General features: G+C 40.9%; 1 protein-coding gene across 1 annotated transcript in view; it reads right to left on the reverse strand.

Annotated features, from left to right (window-relative positions):
• RGS6 (regulator of G protein signaling 6) overlaps positions 1-16,171 on the reverse strand; it is a 263,848-nt gene extending 247,677 nt beyond the window's left edge. Inside the window, exons 1-2 of the mRNA XM_058860035.1 lie at positions 15,857-16,171; positions 1,544-1,648 (exon numbers count right to left, since the gene is read on the reverse strand). Of these exons, the coding sequence (XP_058716018.1) occupies positions 1,544-1,627 (84 nt within the window). The 5' untranslated portion in view covers positions 1,628-1,648; positions 15,857-16,171. The remainder of the gene's footprint in view (positions 1-1,543; positions 1,649-15,856) is intronic.
• Between the last annotated feature and the right edge of the window lie 10,155 nt (positions 16,172-26,326).

Here is a 26,326-nt window from a genome sequence, read left to right on the forward strand (position 1 = left end):
GAGGTGACTGTATTATAAAGGGTTGATAATACTGACATCAGAGGAAAACCAGTAAGGAGAGGTGAATCAAATAGTATGACTATATTCCTCCTTGATACCACAGAACTCACAAGCTCTCTTCTACATAGCAATAATGAAACACTGAAAGGCAAAGAAATGGAAAAATCTTAAAGTAGAAAAGCCACAAGATGAATGGAAAGCGAGGCACACAAATAAAACAATGTATCCAAGAACAGGTAAGTGGATACGCTGCAGAGTCACAGATTTAATGCCCTAATTCTAGATCTTACAACCAGACATTTCCTTTGTACCCTGCTTCTACTTCAGCCTGCTGGGGTGTTGGACCTCTCAGCAATCAGGTTGGAAAAAAATAATCTGACTAACCGACTAGTGCTACTTCCAAATTAGCAGCCAAAGTGTGTTCATAACACATTCAAAACAAACAAGCCTACACAGTACCCAGAAATTTTTCCCATGTTAACAATTCTAGATTCCAAACCAAATACACAACAACTAAACCAAAATTATGGATATCAGAAAGTAACACTTTAAACAACTCATGCTCCATATGAAACCTAAATTATTTTCTCAGCATATGAAAGTCATCAAGATTGCAGTCATGCAAGCAGAAGACATAACCATGTACCTCCAACACATTTCAATAATTTTACCCAGGATGGTACTACACAAGGAAACTTGATCTGGAGCTCTTAAGTTAACAGAATGGTAGCTTATTTAAGCCATGCAAGAAATTTTTGTCAGAACCATACAGCACTTCTGCGTACTACACCAGAAATATTTTGCAGGCTAAATAAAGTACATTTACATTATTTCATTAAACTACAAAAATACTAAATTTCAAAGATGAAAGGATTCACATACACCAGAATAAAACAATGCCTTTGAAAATGGGTCAATAGACAGCTTTCCTTCACCTTTTATGCTGCCTCCAAAGTACTTCAGAATAAGACATTTTATCATGGTGAAACAATGCTCTTTAACATCCTAGACTGCTGTTGCTTCACCTTTGTCAATTCATTTTTTCCCTAGCACCTGAGGAAATACTCTTTTAATTGAAGAAAGGCATGGGAAGTAAGAACAATAACCTACAAAGAATCAAATACTGCTAATTATACAACAAGAAACACAATATAAATATAGGAAAAAAAGTACCAAAAGATTGCTGTATGGAGGCTGCTTTGGGCTTAGTATGATAAAACTTGGAAAATATGTACACTTATTTTAGCTAGCTATGGTCAACTTGAATGATGACCTAAAGTCATATGACAAAAAGTTACAAATTTCAAGTTATTAGCTTGTCATCAAATATTTCATACTAACAAGCTTAAGTGCTTCCACTGAAAAGAATTCAACTTCCAAGCTCTCAAATGCTATAGTTTGAAACACCTGCTCTCCTGAAAACTCTTCCAGCTATGCATCCAAGCAGTCTGAAATATACCTCTGACTTCAAAAGGGGCATGGGATTCTTTCATGAGCTAACCACATAGAAAAGGGGTTTTTGCACACAGCTCCAAATCCTTACCTTTCTGTAGACTATCATATTTGGAGAACTCTCCTCTGGGTCAGCAGTTTCCGCACTACTCAGATCAGTAGGTGCTTGGGCCATGTTTGCCTCTCGTCACTCAGACTGCAAGGACAGGAACAAAAGTCAGCATCACTCCAGGCTGCAATGGAGCATGGTAAGGACATGCAACTGCCTCCCAGGCAGACAGAAGGATGGTACAGAGGGAATTACACTCTAGGCTTCACCCCATGCAGGATTTTATCACATTGTGTCATAACTGATTGGTTTACGGGATAACGCCCCAAAAGCAAGGACCACCAAGTCACACACAGCTGTGGTTTGGGTCATCACATACACACATTTCTCCCACAGTTCTGAAGTTTTATCATGAGATCTCATTCAATAGAAGAATATCCAATTAACACTTGGCACACTTCCTTTCCTTGCTATATAGCACAAACAGCTTTGACTTTTCTAGAAGCTTTGAGGTACCTGCAAAGAAAAAGCCAAGGCAGCTTGCTGTGGCAGAGTTAAAGTCCACTGTAACCAGCGGGTGCAGCTGACTGTCAGACACACTGACAGCTCTCGCCTGCGGACGCTCCAAGCCCCTTCCAGCTCTCCACAACCCCAGAGCAGCAGCCAAGAACCAGGGATGCATAGCTTCTTCTCCAGAGCAAACAGCTTCCCTCACCTCTTCTCATGACACAGCCAGGAAGAGGCAACAGGACACAGGCAGACGACCACACTTAATACTCTTTATCTTCTAGAAGCACAGAACTGGAACTGCTGCCTCATCTCCTCCAGGTCATGCCAGCCTTGAGGCAACAGAATTATTAAAAAAAACAAAAAAAAAAAAAGAAAAAAAGAAGAAAAGGGACCTGGTGCAGGAAAGGCACTTTAAGCTCCAAGTAAAATGCTGTATTTTAAGTTTTTCTTCCACCAGCATATTTGACAAATTACATTTAAATTAGAGGCTGCTGTGGAGCAGTGTGGTGACCTTTCCTAACCTAAGTACATTGCCTCGTACAGACATTGGCATTAAAACTGTCTGACAAGTTCAATTTCTTTAACATTGAAAGTACTGAAACATCCCATCTAAATGTATTTCATTAAAAACTGAGGGGGAAAAAAAATCTATGTTCACACAAGCATAACCTATGAATTAATTTCTAAAACACAGTTCACCACTAAACTGTCTCCCTTGTTTAAGGGAAAAGATACTTTCCTATTCTTTCTTTTACCCACTTCACATTGCCACCGGCAACGAAGTGCCCCAGCATATAGTATACATACATAGCTTATAATTATCTGTATAACACAGCCCTGAACCATTCTAGCTGTCAGTTATCAGCTCCCAAGGACAAGTCAAGACCCTAGAATCAGACAAGCTCAGACCATATCCCAGCTCTGTCCTTTCTCAGCAGTGACAAGGCTACTGCAGTAACATGGCACCCATCACTAGAGCCAGAAGCAGTCGAGATATCCCCTTTAAGAAAACTTAAAAAAAAAAAAAAAGGTTAAATAATCCACATCAATCCAGAGCCATTAATGCTTTTCTTTTATAAGGTATGCATACACGCACACAGACAAGTGGGCACAAAGGCATCTGTACATGCATATACTGATCTGGAAACTCAGTAATACAGTTCAAGATCGATTCAAACAATATATACATAAATCACCCTTTAAAGATTTAGATACTATTTTAAAGGACATAAATTTATTTTAACCCCTATTAAACCTCATGTCTTCCTAGAAGCCCAAACACTACACTGTTGTGCCAGATTGTGAGCTAAAAGGTAAATGGAATAAATTCTCTTAGCAAAATTATTAGATGCAGAAACAATTAAACAGCACAAATGATGAAGGGTAAAGCATTCTTGAATTATAGCACTTCAAATTATTTACACGAATGTGCATTTTCACAATACTTCTTGGTCATGATTTCAGGGCACTGAAGAATTAGGCTCTAGGTTATCATCACTTAATTGAATGGAGCAGGAACTGGGTTGAGATTTTATGTAACTTTCTGAAGGCAATTACAAAGCAGAGTTGAAAGCATATGTCAAGTCATACAAGTTTCAGCTTCACCTGCAGTATATAAAGACCACATTTATCACTTATATCACGTGAGATTTTATATGCATGCTTTAAAAGAAAACAATTGCAACTAACTTTCAATTCAGAAATGCTCTTAAAAGAGCAAAATTACAATTTCTAACCAAAAAGCCCTCTGCAGCATTACTTAGCTGTGCTTCACTCATTGCATAATTCACTTTGAACATCCATATTTACAAATTCTGTTTTCTTGTTACACTGTCAGCTCACTTGATCTTTTCTGGTGCTTCCATATTTCCCCCATAGCATTTCTTGAAGCTTTTCATCTACTCCAGTGCAACAAGACAATAACATCATGTGCAATATGCAGTAGTAGCTGGCATGCTGTGCACGGTGACATTGAGGGAGCCATTAACTTTGAAGATCTACATAATCCTAACATAGATCTACATAATATCTACATAAAGTAATCAATACAAGTGAACCAATCTGTTGTTGGAAGTCAGAAATTCGCAAATGTGATTCCCACGAGCACCCAGCATCTGCTGCCAGATTTCAGTAAGGAGCAGCAAGAGCAGGGCCACCTTTGTAGGAGTGACAGCAGGATGGACATCTCAGAGAACAAGGCTGGAGACAAGGCAGGACTGAGGTGCAGTGTGAAGCAAGACAATCCCCTCCACACAAGCCAGGCACTGCTGTTGCTGGGATGAGCCTTAGGCCAAGCCAGGGCCCCTGAGGAATTGTGAGGACTCCATTGTTTATTCTCTTTCCTTTATACCCTTTTTAAAAGCACAGAATTCTTTCAGATTGGTATTCTACAAGAAACAAACAAGCAAAAAAACCCTACAGATAAAATAAGACAGTGATATGACACAAGCATGTTCTTGGCTCTTCAAGATGAAAGCACAGCAATGCTGGGTCCCATGGATTCCACTACACCTGTGCTTTTTAACATATGGGGGTTGAATGGAGCTCAGCACACAGTGATGCAGGACTGCTTCACAGAACCACAGAATGGCTGGTGTTGGAAGAGACCACTCGAGTTCATCTGCTCCAACTTTCCTGCTCACATAGGATCCTCTACAGAATGTTACTCGGGGTTGAGCACAGATGGCTTTTGAGTACCTCCAGTGAGAGAGACTCCACAACCTCTACTGGCAACTGTTCCAGTGCATGGTCACCTGCACACTAAAGAAGTTCTTCCTCATGTTCAGGTGGAGCTTCCAGTGCATCAGCTTCTGATTCTGATTCCATTACCTCTTCTCCTATTGCTTTGGCACCCCAGAGAAGAGCCTGGCTCCATCTTCTTGGCACCCTCCCTTCAGATACTGACAGACACTGATGAGATTCCCTCTCAGTTGTCCCTTCTTGAGGCTGATCTGGACCAGCTTCCTCATAAGAAAGATGTTTCCATCCCCTCTTCATCTTTGTAGCCCTTCCCTGGATCCTCTCCAGAATCTCCCTGTCTCTCTGTACTGAGGAGCCCAGAACTGGACACAGCACTCCAGCTGTGCCTCACCAGGGCTGAGCAGAGGGGCAGGATCCCCTCCCTGCACCTGCTGCCAATGCTCTTCCTGATGCACCCCAGGACACCATTGTCATTCCTGGTCACCAGGGCACTGCTGGTTCAGGGACAGTTTGTCCATCAGGATCCCCAGATCCTTCTCCAGAGAGCTGCCTGCTGCAAACACAAATGAGACTGCCCATGGTCAAAGTACAGCTTTTTTTACCCTATTACTATGTTAACATGCTAACATTTGCAACCCTTTAATTAATACAATTGTATGTGAAAGTCCCCATCCAACTTGCAAAGTCCTCTCTTAAGAAACAAACCAAAAAAAAGCTACACAATTTTTTCCTCACTGTCAGCTCAGTCTACTCCAGATGCAAGCAGGAAGTCAATCCTACAACACTACACAGACTGAAAACAGATTTTGCCCTCTGAACCTTTCTCTAAGCACATATTTGTGATGTATCAGCCAGAAGTGAATCCAGCTTAGTCTCGCAAAGAAATAATAGCTACACTTAGCTGAGAAGAGTGAAAACAAAGATTTTATATAGGGTTTTTTAAAAAAAAAAATTTAACCTCTAGCTTCATTAAGATAGCCTCCAGCTATGAACCTCACCAATTACTATCTGAAGAGTACTGTCAGCTCCTCCCTCCTCTGGGCAGTTTGCTGTATTATCAGGGCTAACTCAACCCAGCCTGCAGCCACACACACCAGCAATCTAAATCCAAATGCATGTCTTCAAAAAAATGGTCTCTAAATTTTAACTTTCCTGTTCAAAGATGCTGTTTTCCCACAGCTGTTTTTCTGACAATAGCCATGCTTGCAGCAATCTGGACTCCTCAGCAGCAAAAGTGATAAAAACTGAAAACCATTTGTGCTAGCCATTCTCTCACTCTGCCACATACAAGGAGAAAATCAGCAGTCTTCAACTTCTTGTTTATGGATAAGATGGCCTATTAAGCCTTTGAAAAATATTACCAAAAATATGCTCAAAAGAGAGGGTACATTCTCCTCTCACTGATTTTTCCTTTTTATGTTTTATTCTTTATTATAGAACACTTATGCTTTTCCCCTAAGAAACATAAGCACGCTGGATTAGACAGACAGCTGCTGACAAAATGCACTGAATCACAGTAAGAATTCTCTCTCTTGCTCTTATCTGATCAGGCTCCTCACTCTCCCAACAACCAGAAGCTGCAGAGATAAGGCTCCCATATGTCATGAAAGGATGAGTGGACTTTAAGGCAGAATAATCAATTAAAAATATGCTGTGAAAACCAAGAAAATTTTTTTTCCAGTTTACCTTTTGAATTTCTCATACAGAACTGTAATTAGAAAATTTCAAAGAAAGACACCTTTACATTTTAATCCGTATATACTGTCAGCATTTAACCTCTGTATGTGTAAACTCAATGAAAGCACCTAAGCAGTAAATTAAGAGATTCCCCTTAGTGTTCCCAAGCACCATGATTTCTGTCAGAAAAGACCATTGGAAACAAGACTACTGTAAGAAGCCTCTTACAGACAAAATCTCCCATGCATTTCATAGAAATTAGCACATCTAGGAGTCCTTATAGACTCTGGGATTTATACATAATAGAGAAAGAAAGAAAGAAGTCCATTAGACGAAATCCTGTGAAACAATTTCTTGAAAATATCACCTGGATTTAACAAACTAATACAAGGTCATATTTCAATGCCTGTTCTGCATTGAAATAAATAAATTGTAAACTTAATATGCAGAATTTGCAGTGCAAAACATTTCTTGCATACATGAGATAAGATAGTTTTTAAAATAAGGGAAAACTGAATTACAGAAAACAGAATCAGCTAAATGAATTCCCATGGAGATATATATCAGGACTGCTCAGCTGAAACATAATTTTGGATGACAATAAGTGAAAATTACCTTTATGCTATGTAATTAATATATCCCAGGGGCACCTTACAGTTGACACGTAGCGTTAATATCAAACCATGAGAGATTTAGTGCTTTATCACACAATCATAGAGTAAATTACAATTTCATGTCATTAATACCTAGTTAACTTTTTTCTAATTAGTGAAATACAAATAGACTACATGACTTTTCACATGCCTGAGAAATCATAACCACATGCCTTGCTGAACTCGTAATTACCTCATAGGAAAAATCTCTACCTGATCTGCTAGAATATTTAGATCAAACAGGTCATTATTAAGGCGACAGGAGAGAAGAGATGGAGAGAAAAATCACTTATGCTGAATTCATTTAATCTCCATTAATATTAAGTTGGTAATTCACACCATTACATAAATCTCTCTAAAATTGCACTGGGGAGAAACTTGTCTTCATGTTCTTTTTCTGGTTAATTATTAGTTCATTAAACCAGGACTTGGGTATGCCATGCAAGTTGTGTATGCTGGAAGGCAACATACAACTTATCATTAAGCTGATCCTGTTGACTACGGTGAATAACTAGCCAGAGAATCCCCAGGCCCTACCTGGGATATCCTTCTCTTTTCACTGGTGTAGCTCAGTCCAAGCACTGCACAATTCACCTCTACTCCTCCTTGAGAAGTAAACCTGCATAATTAGTGAAATAACTTTCCAAAGAGGAATGGACACAACACCCATCTGAATGGACCAAAGCCAGGGAGACTGAAGCTGAGATCAAAACTCCACCATCTTCACCAGTTCCTTTCTGGGAAACACTGGAGCTACACATGGCACATCACTACAATGCCCACAGCGTCAAGACTCTGCAAGTATTTCCTCCCCTGAGCCTGTTGAGGAGGACATAAGAGCTACACACAGGGAGCCATGCCACAGTCAGCAGTGATAAAGTCCAGCCCTACCTGGGACACCATGGCACTGCTCCCCTGTCTGGAGGGGCAGACAAGGAAGTCTGCTTTCAATCAGTGAAGTATAGCTCCCAAAGCACCTAAAAATCCTTCAATCCTTTGTTTTGGACATCAAATTGTAACTGAAGTTCTCCCAAAATAGTTTCCTAGTGGAAGATCATCCCAGACCCTCTGTCCCTCCTTGCAAGTGCTGAGCACTGCAGTACTATCAACAATACTCAGTCTGTTGCCTTTTTTAAGGAACAAAGTATAAACACTTCCTGCAGCTGCACTTAATGTTCAAATTTTTGCCAAACAAATTCCTCTTTGTTTGTGGGAAAGCAGTTTTGTTCACACTGGGAGAATTCAAGGTCTCTAAAGGACTCCACTCCTCCTCTTTCTGAGGTACAAGCTCACAGGGAGCCCCATGCTGAAGCACAGGAGCTCAACATTTTTCTCACTCTACAACTGGCAGGATGAAAGATGGGCACACATCTAGGCCAGTGAACAAGCCAAGACTCTTTTGCCTAACTCTAATAGAGCAGGAAGAGAGGACCCAGTTCCAGGATATTTCCTTTTTCTTCTTTTTAGGGAAACTGGGATCCTGATGAAGGCTGGGATTTCCCATTTCTACTACTCTTACAGACATTTTCTAAAGGTGCAGCACCGTTCTATAACTAAGTGCTTCTCCTGTGGAAAATTTGCCTCAAATCATCCTACAGGTATGTCTACATTACCACACAGACTAGGGCAGGGAGCAAGCTCAGCACTCCTGATCACCCACAGTGCTTAACTGCTAGTTTGCGCCCAGGTTCTCTTTTGTGAAGCTCCAAACCTAAGCAGACACACATTTGGGATCACAGTTCTCCATCAGCACTTGTTCTCAAGAGTCAGCAAGGATCATCTTACACAGGGTTGGGGTTCCTACTTCTTATCCATGTCTGCATCAGTCTCAATAGGTTCTGCAACACATCCCAGGTCCTACAGTTCATAACCTCATCCTTCTGGTGGGCTGCAGGACAACTCACTTTTTTCTTTAAACATTGTTCTTGCAGGAAAAAAAAAAAAAAAAAATCCACAACAATGACTATCTTCAGGCCACAGAAGTACCAGCTGAGGGCCAGAGGTCTGAGACCCCTCTGGAGAAGAATATGCAGTATGAACACAGCCATCTTTTACACCAAACTAGCTCTCAGACATGAGTCAATCCAAGTTACTTGGCTTCCTGCAGATAGACACAAGTTTAAATTCAGCCCCTGAGTAATCTAACGTGTAGGTGTCTGTAGGTACTTCTCACTAATCACTTGCTGTTCCAAATCATGTATGTCGGTTAATTTAAAAAGCACGTATTAATGGTTTAGTGGTCTAAGCAGAATATTGCTAACCAGGGATCACCAAGGCCTCACACCACCTCGAAAAGGGGTGCTCTCCATGGTCTTGAGAAATTTTATCTCCATCTGCACCTGTGGTAGTGCTCATGCTCACTGCCTAACAGACAACACTCAGGATGGACAGTTCCAGTTGTTCCATTTGGTGATCTGCCTCAGTCACCTGGCAGGTGATCAGACTGCTTCTTATAAGCCATAGAAGTGGATTACTTTCCTCCCCTTCCCCCAGCTTGCCACACACTCTGTTTTGATTTTATATATTTCTAAATCTGCAGATATTCTTATCTATTCTAGATTGCTGAAAATACTGTCTGGATCTGGATGTTACATGCAGGAAACATAAGGGTGGAAGTCAATATAAAGTAATTTTTGGCATCTAACTTCAACTAGATCCTGACTTCCCTAGGTAACCAGAAGGAAAAATGGAATGGAGATTGATGGTAGTGAATATCGACATACAAATTGCTGGTTAACTAGGCAATTTTTCCCTTTATAAAATCAATTGTTAAAATAGGCACTTGCATACTAAATTTACTTTTAATGGACCAGAATGATGTTATACCAGAAAGAAACTTCCTCCAATACATCTATCCCTCTTCCAAAGAATTCAGAAAAAAAATGCAGCATTCACTGGTAATCAATCTCCCTTCCAATAAAATAATACTGCTGTGAGCGCAAGGCCTCTTGGAAAGGCTCTGAGCCAACATGCCGTTACCAAGGATAGCTACGAAGAATGTGATACCAAGTATATGCTGAATATTTAACTAAAACAAGTGTCAGTGCTATATAAATTTAGAAATGCAAAGAGATAGCTATAGCTCAACTTTGAACTTCATGTGAATTGGTGATCCCAAACTACACCAGTAATTATTCAGCACTATCAGCCTGCAAGAAGTAGCAGTTACAAAGCTGAAGCTGTATTTTGTTGTTTTGCAACAATGCCAGCTTATTGGCCAGAATCATTCCCTGTGGAAAATGGGTAACTGTACTGATAATACAGAGCTTGAGGGTATACTTCTAATCCATTCTCCAATATAAATCTTCCATTGGATCAGTTAAGGTGTGCTAAGAGCATCCTGTTCTTTGAAGCTGGTCCATCAAATACACCAGCTCTGAAAGTTGCCTTTATGTACCATGGAAAATACTAATTGCAACTACAGTAAGCTACTTCTGGGGCATGGGCTACACCTTATATTTTACACTGTATCCAGTAAGCTGAAAACAACTGAAGAAAATTGATTCAAATATAAAACTGAATGAGAAGATGCACAAAATAATGGATGCTCTAATATAGACTGACAAGAAAATATTAAATTTTTTTAAAAAAACACAACTAAACAAAACAAACCATAGGCCTCAGTGCTTGTTAGATTCTAAATTCAGATGTACTCCACCTAAACTCCCTGTTCCAAATAGAGCTTGCTGAAATGAAGTTCCCTCCAAGCAATCTTATGCAAGTTGATAGAACCAATCCAGCCCTGCATTGATCAGTGACTGCATAATCTCATTTAAAATGCCCCAAAGTGCTGAGAGTTCTTGCTGGTTGTTCATTCTCAAGAGGATGGAAAATTCCAAGTACCCAGCAATCAAATAAATGGGAAATTTGCTACCCAAAAGCACAGGTGTCCTTGAAGATGTGGCCCCATGAAATACCCTTCTGTGCAAAAACACAACTGGTTGCATCCCACCTACTTCAAGGACATGATGCAATATACTATGATTTCACTGCCCTGCTGTTTATCACAACAGCACACAGATTTCCAGATGCAAATTACACAAAAATCACTCAGGCAATTGCAATGTAAAAAAGCACTTAAGCCACTCCTGAATTAGCTAGCTCAAGTCCACACACTACACATCCACACAGCTCAGCAAAGCCTACAAATCCCAGTGCCGTGGTTTATTTAACCTGAACTTCACAATGCCATAACTGGACTGCTACAAATATCAATACAGGCTACATACACCATAAATACTAATATACTTGACTACTGCTACTGTTATACTATAATATTCCTATAAAGACAGTTGGTTTAATTGAGCTAATACATGTCTCTGCCAGATCGCTCTTACACTGATGAACACAATCTAAAACTGGTTGCTCATCTGTGACACAGGAAAATAGTATTTTCTTTTGTAAAATGATAAATTAAATCACCATGAAATTAAGTGACTTCCCACATTCACAAAACAAATGACAGAGCAATAAACCGGACATACTTTGCTCAACACATATCCCCATAGCATAATAGGCCTGTAGTGTGAGGATCTTTAACTAACCCCCAAACCTTTCACTGCTGATGCCAGGTCCTATAAGCACAATGAAAAAGATGAAATATTGTCCTTTCCCATCGGGATCGTGTTTATAGAGTGTACCTGAAGATTCCTGCAGAATGCAGCACTAATTCCTCCTCACTGCCTCATGGTGCCCACCACCCCGTGCAGGCAAAGGGCAGCACCTGTGCTGCTGACTCTGGGAACAGAGATGTTTCCAGCACGACAATGCAGAGCTCCTGGGATGTCAGAGTGTCAGAACCTTACTGCTCACTAAAATTTTAATCTTCTTCTCTTTCTTTCTCTCCACATTCTTTGCCACCCATCACAGAGATGTTAAAAAATAGTATGAGATCTGATGCAACATAAGTGGGTAGCAGCAGACTCTCTTGATTCCACAATCTTTCTAGAGCTTGACAACCAACAAGAAAAACACAAATTAGCTCCTTTTTCTTGCTCCTCTTCATAGACAGAGCACAACAGAAATCAGCTCATTCTTCAGTCACCACAATATGCTGGAAACACTAACTGAAATCATGGAAGCGCCTTTTCATGGTAAAATTGCTATAGATTAAGAAAACACTGTGGATACACTAACACTAATATTATCCTTTATAAACTTTAAAAGCCACTATATTATTGATGGAAAGTTGCAATCAAACAGTTTAGAACTATCCATTATGTATTTATTATTATCTTTTCAAAGATACTAAGATACATCAAATTTTTCAAAGTACTCTACTAAATCCCCATAAATCCACCACTACCAAAATGCAAGAATTGTTCTCACAGACACCAGACTGAAAGTTAAAAGATGAAGAATGGAGGCAGAAATTGCATTAAAAAATAGATTTAGAGATGTAGGAACATAATAATTCAATTTAGAATATGAAGACGTGCAACTACACTTAAGTGGTCAAAGATGCAAAGAGGAAATTTTGTAGCCTGAGGAAGTCAGACATGTAACTCCACAGGAGCAAAGCAACTGACCAGATGCTTCTGAAAAAAACTACCTTCACTACCTACAGCCACCTAGAAGTTTCTGAAATGTGCTTGGCCAGCACAGCTCTGGTCAGGCTTGTCTCATGAAGACCAATCTTCAAATGAACAGGGTTAAATGCACTATTACACATTCAGTAATAGCTCAGGGCTATGCTTGATACTCACATATTATATGCTTGATCATACATGATCATATATCATATATGACATGATTGTTGATAATGCTGCTTGATACTTCAGAAAGCAGAGTGCTATCTTACACCACATTGGGGACAGAAGTTCAAAGTCTGACAAAGAAAAACCCTTCCAAATCATCAACATCATTTTCTTATTCTACCCAGGTTTTCTTTGTAATTATAATGCCACGGTGTGAATTGACATAGATAATAATGCAGCCATGAAGATGTTGAGAAGAGTCCCAGGAGGAAACAGGAGCACTTCAGTTCTGACAATTAAGTGCAATATTTGTTACCTGAAACAGCCCAGGGCCATTCAGTGAAGTGGACCTGTTTGTTCCTACAGTCTCTCCTCCAGGGAGCCAAGGTGTGCTTCCAGAAACTGAAGCTCCAGGTAATGAGCACAAACAACACAATAACCCATCATAAGGGCAAAACTGTACTCTTGTAATACTGGGCATGAGAAGAGCAGTTCACCCTTGTTCTGCTGCCACTGTACAACTAGAGTGTTTGATTTATATATCAAAAGTATACCCAGCCAAAGCCCCCACATTAATTATCCCTTGTTCTTGAAAAGCTGAAAACTCATATTGTTACCTAGGAAAGAAAAAGTCATCACCCCACAACACCCTTGTATTTCTGTTAGGAAGCCTGAGCCATGGCACTGCAAGATCCTGAAGTTTCACCACAGACTATCACAGCATCCCAATGTGCCATGTTAAAATGACACACTGCAGCTATTTTCTCTTCCTGCTACTCCACATATATTAGCTTCTTCTCTTTCCCTGCCATCTGTTAGTTTCCTGCAGTCTGCTGGGACAGGACTGCCCTCTCCTTTTCTCCCCTTCTTGCCTGCTTGAACGGACGACAACATAGCCTAGCATTTCCTCTCCATACATTCAGCTTTCCTCAGCTGCCTCAGAAACATTAACAAAAGCAGAGTTACTGCCACAGATGAAAAGTGCTCTGCTCACCTCTGCCATACCAGTGTGCTCAACAGAATTACATGCTAGACACTGAAACACCTTGTAAGTGGTTGGCAAGGAGGTAACTGCTGCTTTAAGAGGACATACCTTTCCCTCTTATCCATGTACATCATTGATTAAAACAAGTATCTGTACTACCTGCATCACAGGAACTGTCAGATAGAAACTAAACTAAGCAGCATTGACAATCACTCTATGCAGCAACCTATTGCAACTTTTCTTAGAAGGGAAGGGTAGCAAGGAAGAAAACCAGAAAAATCAGGTGAAAAGCAATCTTCTATTAACATAAACCTTAGTATAAGGTGTGTAGCAAATCTCTGTTTTTCCCTCTAATACAGTTCAGAATGGGAAAAAGAAGGGTTATCTAATCTGTCACACTTGTAGTCAGTTAAGAAGGAAATTGTAATGTTTTTCATCAATTGTTCTATCAGTCAGGTCATTAGAAAAAGGAACAGCTCATCTAAAAATAAAGTCAATATTGGCTGAGTCTAAACAGTTATTTCAGCATTTCACACACATATTCAAGCAATGAACTATTATTCTGTGCTAGTAACAACATGCCCCCAAGTCAATAACTGCTTTTCAACATCTGACCTCTTTTTAAAACAGATTTGCAAGGAAGTATACTGAAAGTGTTCCAAATCAGTTGGTGAGGAAGTATTATAGATCATAACCCCACAGTAAACAATTCCTAGTTTTCCTGATCTGCAAGATTAGAATAAATCTGGAATTATAAAAAAAAAAATAAAAGCAAAAAAAGGAAACTTATATCAAATATACTTCTACCCAAAAATTTAAAAAAAATCCCACACTAACAGCTCACAAAGCACTTCCTCCAAAAACACAGAAGAAAAGTAGCTTTCTTTAGGGTGGGAAACCACCAATATCTGCTGCAACATGCCAACACAAAGGTGAGTTTTACAGTATGACTTTATTGATCAAAGACAGATTTTCCTGCTTTCCAATCCCTACACACTGGCAGTCAGTAAATAAAATTCAATCAAGAGCAAATTATGCATATCTTTCATTTCAGGGAAGCATGATGTAGCACACAGGCTACATCTGGGATGCAGTTCTGCCAAGTCCCTTACAGGTCAGCTGAAGGAAGCCCCAACTTACCTAGGCCGCCCCAGCGAGGGCAGCTCGGGGCAGACGGGACACCAAGCTCAGAGCCACAGGCGTAGTCAGCTCCTCGGAGCGGCAGCCCTGGCTGCTATTATGTCTGCACCGTACAAGCGGCAGCGTGCCGTTATTTATACAAAAACCAGCATCTTCGTCGGGAAAAAAAAAACCAACAAAAAAACAAAAACACTTGAAGCTTCTTACTGGCCCTGCAACACACTCCTATACATAAGCCATCACATCTAGTGACTAAGAAGATGCTTTCCGTGTCACCGGAGAGATTAAGATTCTGGGAGGAGAGTGCCTGGCAGCTTTACTCTCACACACCAATCTGTCTTCATGCAAACGCACTTCGTCGGCGGATGGAAGTGTATTATTGCAATACGCTACCGAAGCGAAACAGTTTCCAAGTTTTCCCACAGGGCACCAGCTCCCCTTCAAGCTCTACCCCAGCGCTTGCTCCTCCTCGTCCTTGCCCGAAAAGGCCTGCGGTTTCTGGGCACCACAACTTGTGCCGTGTCCCCACCGAGCTCCGGCTCCCCGTGCGCTGCCCTCACACCTGCCGGGACAGCGCGTCCCCTGAGCCGCTCCCCGCGGGGCCTGGGCACCCCCGCACCGCCCGGACAGCGCCCGGGCAGCTCCCGCGCCGGGACCCCAGGCCGGGCCGCCTTCCTCGGGACCCCGCGGGAGTGCGAACCGCAGCCACGGTGCTCTCGGGGGTCCGCACGGCCCGGGCAGGGCACGGCCTCCCCCGGCCGGGCACCTCATACGCGCACACACACGTAACACACCCGCCGAGCACACGCCTTGCACCTGTCCGCTGCTACCGACGGGGAGCGAACTCCCACCGCGGCGGCTCGGGGCTCCGCTCTCGGCGGCGGGACCGGCACCGGGATCCCGCTGCCAGGGCACAGCCGAGTGACAACAGCTCGCCACACAGATGCGGATAAGCAGGAAAAAGACGGCGAGGAGAGCAGCCCACTCCCATTACCTTAGCAATCGCGCCGCCGCCGTCCCCTGCCGCCCCTTCGCCTCTCCTCAGAGAGGGGGAAGCGCCCACAGCATGGCGTGAGCCTGCGGGCGGGGCCGGCGGTCAGCCCGGGGCTCCTCCGTGCGCCTCTTCCAAAAACCTCCCGTTCTCCTCAGCGCCCCTCAGGCTGCGGCGGGGACGGCGGCCGGGGCGAAATCTGCCGCGACCAGAGCGCCGCGGGCACACCGCGCCCCGCCCGGCCCGGCCCCTCGCTGCCGCCCCCCGACCCTCCGCCGAGCCCTCGCCGGGCGGGGACGGCCCGAGCCCCGGCCCCGGCCCCGGCCCCGGCCCTGCCGCCGCAGCGCCCGCTGCGGGCGGCCCGGGCGCGCCGCCCCCGCCCGGCCCCGGCGCCGCTTTCTCCCGGTGCCGAGCCGGCTGCCCTTCGGCGGTAGCGCGGGGGAACTTCAGCCCCCGTGTCCCGCCATCCCGGCCGCTGCTGGGGCACCCGGCGCAGCCCCGAAGAAAGGCATGGAGCCGAAAGCAAGCCTTGTAGTTCTCTTGCAATCTTGTTCATGTGTTGAGTCGCGCAATTAAAGTGTTTGGCAAAAGTCCTCCATCTGAAACCGGGAAAGCCTCATCTCTTGGTCACGTTCCTCCGACAGCCAAGATTCCCTAACACCTGGGTTCTGCACACTATCATCCATTTTAACAGGCACCACAACTCCAACAAAAGAGCTTGGAGACCCAGCTGTTTTACACAGACCTGTCCCATGGGCAAAAGACATTGCTGTTGGCTAGGATGAGTTTCCACACATTAACTTCGTGGGAAAAGTAGCTTGCATACTTCTTTAGGGGTATTATCCACCGACTTCTCTATTGGATGAGATTTTTATTCCTTTTTCTCCAGAAGGCAAGTTAAGCCCACCTTGCCCCAAACTGACCGTCAGGTCTGAGATCCCTCTGCTGGGATGCACTAGGGCAGACCATAGATAGGAGGCAGCCACGCCCATCTCTGTGCCAAAATTTGTGGATTTCCAAGGTTTGGTTCCCATGCATCAGACTCATTGTTGTTGAAACTCTTTACAATGAGGCTGTCAGCTGCACAGAGGAAAGGCTCCTTTACACACCTGTGTATCTTGCCTTAAAAGCCCTTGTGTAGTGTATCTGTTCCCTCCATTTCCTAACATCCTGTATCTTATCAAAACCCAGTTTATATTTCATAAGCCTGCTGACAGACACCAGAAGCTGTCATGTGCAGGATGTCCTGTTATTTTATGGCCGTAGCCTGCCCAGCACAATTTCTGGTGATGCCTGGTACACTAAACTGCTGCAGCAATTCAAATATTAAATTAATAAGAAAAAATATTTCTGTTTCAACTGTGCATCATTTCCATTTTTATTGGATCCATATGTCCATCTTTATTTCTACTGGCTACTCCTTCTTTAGTCTTGCAAATGCCAGTTTCTAGATTGCAGACTTTGTACATGCTTCTTTAAAATGTCCTTCATCAACACCAACTATACATTTAGTTCCCTGTCACACTCAAAACTGCATCTCAAAATTGCATCTCAAAATTGCAGGATGTTGATTCAATTGAATTGGTTCAGATTTCAGCTATGAGCATTTAAAAACTTCTGTGACAGGTTAAAACGTTTTGATCTTGGTGGACCTTCCCTGATTGCTTTGTTCAGAGAGAATGCACCTCTCAAACATCACAGCATACGGTTGGAATACTTTTTTGAAATTAAATTAATCTAAAAAACATTTCCCTTTACATCAAGCTTGAATTTAAACTAATTTTCATTGCCCTTGGATCAACCCAAGCATGTTATATATTATTTGCCACACAACATTGTCTGGCAAAGGGCAGAGAGAATGGCAGCCTAAGAAATAAAGATTTCTTTTTTAGAGATTTTCTCAGCAAAGCACTTTAAATCACTAGTTATATCAAGTTATACTGGGATATGCCTACATGTAATATCAACGATGAAATATTTCAGTGTCTTATACCAGGTCTGTTCAGGAAAAACTGTTTCAAGACTACTCTACACAGTGTTGGTTCTCGCAACTCCCTCAAAGGAGTGTGCATGCAGTACCCAACAAATCTAAGTGCTTGAATATATCAGGTTAACTCAGATTAAAATGCAAGTTCTATAGAAATACTGTTTTCAAAGTACAAGATAGATAGAAAGTATTTCACATGTCTATTAACATTTAGATTCTAAGACATTACCAATATGGTTTCTGGAAGTATATACAGCCTGAGTATTACCATACTACAGCAGCACATGATGTTGAGAAAGGAAGCTGAATGCAAACATTAAAGCAAAAGTGACCTCCATGCTTATTTTAATCATGCTCAGCAGAAGAAATGGTAATCAAAAAGTTCAAATAAAAGGAAAAGAAAATTATAAACAAATACAATTTAAATGGTATTTCAGGTTTGGATAACATTCCATTCCCTATTTCTCCATTTTATACTATAATTAAATTAATCTTTGCCTAGTGGCTTCTCTCAAGTAACACTGATTCTTTGCTCCCTTGAAGTAATAAATGATATGAAGAAAAATGGCATAGCAACATTTTTTACTTTCATGCATTAACTACTAAAATAAATGACACATAATTAAAACCTGATAAAACCAGGCCAGCTTTGTATTTGCATTGATCCTCATGCTGAAAACAATGTAGTCAGACTTGGTTCATCACAGCAATCATTTCTCAGTTTAGCCTCTTTCCCAGCGGGAGAGTCCAGCAGTTTGATGAGTATGATTAGAGATGCAGAAACAGTTCCGTTTGGATCAGTGGGACATCTCAAGTTGATGTAGAACTACACACATACAGCAATGTTTGCTGAATAAGACCTCGCGTCTGAAACACTGCTATGCTCAGTAAGCACTGGAGAAGAATGCATGAGGAGGGGCAGCCATGCATTTTTCTGGCCAGGAGGGCAGTTTTATTCTTCCCTTTCATCTGTATTATATGATGAGGTCTAAAAGCCAGAAGAGACCACCATGGTCCACACCACATATGGAACATCACCTGTCTTTAATACATCATTAAAACTGAAGAACCTGAGCTAGATTTTAATTTTCACTAACATTTCCTATTGAAAATATTTGGTGAGCTTTTCTTTATCTCAGAGACTTATCTCAATGACAAAACCACATAGTTTATAAAATTATTGTATTTTCTATTAAAGACTGCAGCAGTAGAAAATTTCCCCCATGCCTAGTAAAGCTCTCTCAAAGCTGTATTATCCTCATTGCTGTAAGGAGGTCCTTTCATCAGCTTCAAAATGTACAACTTTGAACCCCTGCATATAGTGGCTGACACGAGAGTCACACATGCTCACAGGGCTTGTGTTAACTCTTACTCACAGCTCAACAGTCGGAGTCTCCAGGGTATTCCAACAGCTTCTTTACATGGCAAAGAGTCACAGCACAGCATGATCCCCTGTGATCCTCTGAAAAGAGGAGGAATAGATATTGCTAACTTTCTACCAGTAGCATTCTCCTCTCCCAGTGCTTAAAAAGCTCAGAAAAGCAGAAGCTGCTGCAGCTGCAGTGGTTATAGTGCTCTGAGGTAGGACCAGGGTTTTCCTTTTAGTTTGCAAACCAACAGCGTTGTTGATCGAATGAGTAAGTGTTACCCCGTAGCACTTACTTCATAAATATTCAATAGCTGTTAATTACAAGAAAAAATGGAGCTGCTGGCTTGAGGTGGGTGCTGAGACGTCACTAAAGTGGTGCTTTTTCTCATGAAGGCAATAAAGAGGAGTAAGTGTCTCACTCTGGCAGAGAGCATGAAAAAAGCAAAGAGGTTTTCAGAGTTGTTCAAGGCAGGTCCAATTTTTCATAAAATGTTTAATTTAACAGTGACCTAGTTTTACAACAGCTTTCAGTGTCTTGGCTTTTCTTATCTCCTGTGTCTTAGCCTACATCATTAGAAGAGCAGAGCAATAGGCTTTACAGATTTTGTTAAAGCAAACTAAATAAGGCCTTGCCTTATTTAGCGGATGGATATGGGGTGGATTAATTCTTCTCTCCTATTTTGTTTTAAGCAGTCATGTTACAGTTTCTTTGTAGTTTTAAAGAGGTTTTAGCACATCTTTTATGGCACCTATTATAGATTTTTTTTTAAATGTCAGCTCAAAGTCCTTAGTTTATTTCATGGTACATTTTTTTAATATCAGACTGCAGAGGCACTCTTGAATTACCGAGCCTTTTACAGAAGGATCCTTTGTTTTGTAAACATTCAATTAACTGTATGAAATTGGTAGCTAGCTTGACTAGAAAATCTGGACATTTACAGGCAGTACAGACTCATGCCAGCTTTCAGCAGGAGCAAGTTGTGGGGTGACATTAGTTTTACTTACCTTATTTCATCTACCAGAAGAAAAAAGTTATTGTGCATCCTGTCACTGTGACCAAATGATGCTTGCTCTCTTTTTCACTGGGTTCTACAACTGGTGTTTTAGATACTGTTTCTGGTACCTGTCTGTGATTCCTAGGTTTATGAAAGAGTGCTTTAAAAACCCCTAAATCTCTATTGTGTGTGCTGCGTTCCATACGGATTCAGCAGAAAAGGGGACCAATTAGAAAAATTATATTTCAGCCATGCAGCACCAAAACACACTAGGTCTGCAGAAAGATGTCTCTTCCTTCCACCTCTATCTCAGAGATTCTCAGGAAATTTTATCCCTCAAGAGTCAAGTGTGAGGAGCCTTGCTGTGGCTGAGTCCCTCCTGCATATCCTTTAAGGAAGGAAACACAGCGTAGGAGATGATGCCACATCTGCCAGGTTTATATGAGTGTGAGTGCTTTCTCTACAGGGAGAATTTTCCTGTGGGGATCTCAGCCCACAGAGGTTTCCATTCATGTTTCACAGAAATTGAACATGTCAGACTGAAAAATGCAAGTAATGTACACTGGCAGTTTCAGAACCTGACTTAAACAGTGTCAAGCCCAACATATACTTCTACACCTACAAGGATCATGCAAGCTAAAAGAACAAAGACAACTTAATAGGAACCATTCAGCAGGGCAGCATGCCTTGCTGAGCTTCACTTAATTCCTCCCTTTGTGTAAAGAGATTTAAGCTGCCTTTGCAAACATTAAATTTGTGCCAGTTCTAATGCTTTTTAAATTTTGTGGGATTTACAACAAACTTCTTGGTGACTTGTTATCACTGTGGGGAAAAGCCATGGTGGTGAATTTCAGGCATGGAAGAACTTGCATCCTGCATCTAGGAAAATCACATAACCAAAAGTATTGAGAGTTTGTTGTTTTGGTTTTTTAATAAAGCTAAAAACATCGGCATTAGTAGCAACTCTTTTGCTCATTTTTATCCATCAATAACACTGTGGGAAAGTAAAATTCACAGTCTTTGTAAATCCACCTAGGAAAGTCTGGAAGACTCTGTTTGCTGAAAGTATTGAAAAGAGATTTGTGTAGGAAGCTTTGCTTCACTTTATCTTACCTGGAACCCCAAAATGGACAAAGAGCAATACAACTAATTGGAAGGGGCGGTACTCCATTCCTTCAATATCCAGGTTCTTGCTCAAACACAGCAGAGGTATCCTTTTCTCTTCTACCTTGGCAATCTCATATCTGAACAAGTCTGGCTGAGTGAGGAGATTAGCATGGTCACATACTTTCCTGTGTTATAGAGAGGACTGTAGAGAGATTTTATATTCTTCTATAACATCTATAAATTGCTAAGATCTCTCCACATCTTCTTGTAATTTGTCAGATCAGTTTTTTATATCTATCATGTTTTTCTTTTTCCTTTAGTTAAGAACAGCCTTCTGCCTGCACACCATCTGAACTTGTAAAGTTTTCCTGAACATGGTAGAGCCTCAAACTCTACCATGTCAGGTAGCCAAATATTATGAAAACTCATGGCACTAAGTGGCAGAAATATGTGAATTCCCATATAATTCAGGTTTTATCCAGCTGATCTTTACCTGCTGGTCTGGAAAATGCTGCAGAAACAGTGCTTACGTTGAGTACATCATAACGTTCTTGACTTTTGTCTTCTGTGATATTGCAGAAGTTTCCTTTCGACTTTCCTTGTTTTTGTTTAAAATACATTTTATGATGATTAATTACATAAGCTGTGATGGGAACTGCTGCTCAGTGGGAATGAGTAACCTGAAGTGTGGAGGAAGGCATGAAATATGTTTAGAAAAACCCTTAAATCCAGAGAGATTCAGGATGTGCCTTTCATAGCCCTGATCATATTATTTGTATTCTATATTCCTCTCTCACCAGTATTTATCTCTGTCTTATTAAACTATGCAGAAAATATCATCTCATGGTTTTGAAAAAGCATTTACCGTATGGAAGAAATTGCAAACATCACCATGAGCCATGTTTCTTTTCTGCACTTGAATGATTCATAGTACCCACCAGCACAGTTCAAGTATTGAAATGCGTGTCTCTGTGTTTCTGTATGTATGCATGTATGTATGTATGTACCTATCTATCTATCTATCTATGTTCACTTTATGTACACAGCCATTTTTGTATATAAAATATTTTCTCTAATAGTTACAAAAATATGTGGGGTGCTGATGATTTAACTAAATCAGACGGTGCCACTTCTCCCTCTTTGGTTAATTTATGTAGCTGAACATCACACTGCATGTTCTGGTTTTGGCAGGGAAGTTTAATATTTGACATGCTTTTGGTGAATATTCAGTTACTTCATTTTGTTTCTTTTTATTTTTTTCCTATTAACATCAGTTAAACCTGAGCAGTCAAATATTTCTACATTTTGCATAAGAAAAGTCCTTAAACTTGCCCTCAAATTTAAGTGACAATTAACATTTCTTTATTATATTTATAATAATTTTCAATTATTGTCCCATCTTGTCTACTGCTGAGAAAGTACTGCACAGGGAAGAGTGAGTTGGGGTCAGCTGTACAGCATTCACTAAAACGAGTGGGTGGAAGAAGGGCTCAAAAACCACAGCTATTAGCCTAGGAAACCTGATTTTTCTAGGCTCACAGTAGGGACAGTGGGAAAAGACACTTGGAAATTCAAAGCTGGAGCGCAACTTCAGATGCTCATAGCTGTGACAAGAAGATTCTTTCTTTCTCTCTGCTGGACACAAGAAGACCATAAGAGGGTTTGTCTCACTGGAGTGCTGTTGTCCTTTCCTAGGTTTGGGAATCTCCCTTCCCTACAAAGCCAGGAATCCAGATGCCAGTTTTGCAGATCTCAGCAGTGTGAAATATGAGATGGATTCCAGGGCTCAGTTCTGCTCTCATCTTCCCCCTCTCCAGTCAGAACAACACCAGCAGCTCTCTGCTTGAAATGCTGTCCTTTTTTCAATGCTCAGCCTGTAAAGCCATGACAGTAAAGAGACAGATACAGCCCAGTTCAATTAAAACACATTTCAAACTGGTCTGCTCTGTTAAACTAGAATGTTTAACAGTGCATAATTCAAAATCATGTATAGAGCTTATTTTTTAAAAAATTAGTTTAATTATTTTTTTTCCTTAATTATCCACGAAACTGCTTTAAATCTGCATTGCCATTAACAACTCCACAAAGCTTTAAAATATGTAATACACATCATGTCAGGATCTCAAAGTGCCTTATAAATGATAATGAAACAGTGAATCTTCAAATCCTCTTTCAAGTACCTGTGGCAGGCATGGTTGAGAATCTTCCATCTTCAACTGCCTGGGCCACAATTTTTCATTATATAGATCAGCAAAAGTCTGGATTCTTATTTCCTTTTTTCTTTTGTTTTTAATGTTTCAGCAAAATCAGTTTAACCAGCTTCAAGATTTGATGAAAAAATGGCTTTTGCCCATGTTAAATATATTTTTATAACTGAATTTGCCCATGTTTTGAGACTATTGTTAAAAATGTTTCAGGGAGATGGGCCTTGGTGACAAGGATATGCTATTCTGTGAAAATCTGTCCAAATTTTGACAAGTTGCAAATTCTGAAATTTTCAACTTGCTCCTGCTTACATTCTTAGGTACTGGAGGCTAAATTCCTCAGAAGCTGATTGCAGTGATGCACATTCAGAATAGTATAGTTAATTTTACCTAAATGTGTAAATTATTCAGTAGAAGGTGGGGGTCTGCTTCTTACAAATTTGTAGCGTAGCAGAGGACTAAAAATCATTGAGTCTGTCTCACTGCTCAGGGTAGGCTCAACCATACCTAAATTTACAAGTTCTTACATTCAGTGCTGGAGATGACATGTTTATTCTATTATTTAGTGAAGTATTATCTATACAAGGTTTCATCCTGATATTGCAGATTAATCTCGTGTTAAAACAGGAGCCCTTTATTTCTTGTCCTCGATTATAGAAAGCAGATTACCACTATTCTCTTTGGAACAGAATTTACCATTCTTACCCATTTTTCTGCGTCAGATTAGACACTATAACTTTTCTTTCCTTACAGCTTATTTTTAGAATGCCTCACCATTCTGATTGCCCTCCTCTGAACCACCTCCAGCTGCTTCGCATTTCTGTTGTGTCCACAAGTGTACACACTTTTGCTGATGCCTCACCAGTGCTGAGCAGAGCCCTCTGCACCTGCAAAGACAGCCCAGGGCAGCTGTTTTCCATTAGCCCAGCATAATTTCATTCTGTTCAATTTGTGTTCGAGGAAGCCTGCTAAATATTTTCCCACAGAATTGCTTTGAGAAGAGTTCTTTGCTGTCCTGTGTTTCTGTAGGTTCTTGTTCCTGTCCAAATGTAGCTCTTATTCATCCTGAATCCTACCCACACTTTTCAGATCCTACCTGCAATTTACCAAGACCACTGTATTTTAATCATCTCTACAATACTTGCAGGCTCTTCATGCTTGAAATTATCTGCAAATTTAATAATGTTTCTTTTTGTGTCATCATGCAACTCATTAATGAGTACTACAAGACCTATAGCAATCCTCTGTGAAGCTTCAAGGAACTCATCCTTACATTTTGACAATGAAGTATCTGTAACTGCTCTTAGAACACAGTCTGCTAATGCAACTCAGCACATATTTTAAGTACAAATGTTTACAAGTTCGCAATTTACCTTCTCCAGAAGAGTTGTTTGAAACTCAGTCTTTCTTCTTATTTTTTTTTTTTAATATTTTTTCCCAGGAAAATCTTTTTTTAAAATATTAACAGAACTCCAGCTTTGAAGGAGATTGAAGAGAGGTAAAGAGATTTCATGTTTTCATTCAAATACATAATTGTGGGAAATACTCTCAGGTGCACTTTTATTAGTATTCAGAGTATATTATTAACTCTGTATCTAACAATATTAAAAACTCAGTATCTAACTCTGTTAGATACTGACTCTGTCTCTCATTGCCCTCCCTCCCAAAAGCCCTTTTCACATTTAGCTCAGCAGCTGATGGCAATATCACATGGGAAAGTGTAAGTACTGAAAGATGGAGAAAGAAAGTCCTTAGTACTCAATTGAGCCATCTCACTTTGAGTAAAATATTTGTATTTGCAGTGACTTATGTTAAGTTTTGTTCCTTTAAATCACATGTCCAAATAATACCCTTCATGACATACAGAATGTATTTAGAAAAGACTCACAGATCAGTTCATGTGGTTGTGAGCTATAATTTACTGACACAGGCTTAAAAAACAGCTCTATTCATCCTGTTGTGATCAGCTGCTCCTCCTCACCCTTTCAGAATATAAAAGAAAATATCTCTCCTCCTAGATGCTCAACTATTCAGTTTTTGGAATGATCAGGAAACCCCAGAAGTATTTCTATTGTCTATACCACTTGAACAGGCTAAGTCTTTATTGCTTCTGCATGTCTGATACATTGACTTTCCAAACTGCATAGTTCAAGTACAGTAAAACAAATCAAAAGTCTAGCAACTACATTTGGAGACATAGCCTAGCTGGGAGGTCACTTGTCACCTTGAAATAACAGCCAAGCTTCTTTATTAGATCTCATGCTTTTTTTTTTGCTTTGTAACCCTGAAAGCTCTCAATGAAGAAGAAATTTTACCATCCTGTCCACATGTACAAGGAGCTGTGTGTTCACCCAGTACTACCACCATGGATGGAGTGTCCAACAATCAGTCCAACTCACTAGTCTGCCAAGGTAAGGAGCACAAGTTCAATATACACCTTATCTATCACAGTCATCTGCTACCAGAATGCTCTCTTCATCCAAGGCCTGGCCACACACATTCCCCGCACTTCCATCAGATGACCTAGTAGCCACACAGCTACAGGACAGGTCCCACTGGCTGGCAGATCCAATGGAAAACAAAGGTAATGAGGACAACTGCAGCTGGAACAGGGGGCCAAGACTGCATTTGTAACAGGCTACTAGGTTTTAGCTCATTTAGATGCAACTCAAACATCTACCTCTTCCTTCAATCTGTATATTTATCTCCTTCCTACCCCCTCTAGCTTCCATGTATAAACCCACGACCACATATTTTAAGTAATATTTTTTTTAATTATTTTCAGCAGTTCTCATTTTTAATCTACAGCTT

The sequence above is a fragment of the Poecile atricapillus genome, chromosome 1, assembly GCF_030490865.1.
Source record: "Poecile atricapillus isolate bPoeAtr1 chromosome 1, bPoeAtr1.hap1, whole genome shotgun sequence".
NCBI classification, from domain to species: Eukaryota; Metazoa; Chordata; class Aves; order Passeriformes; family Paridae; genus Poecile; species Poecile atricapillus.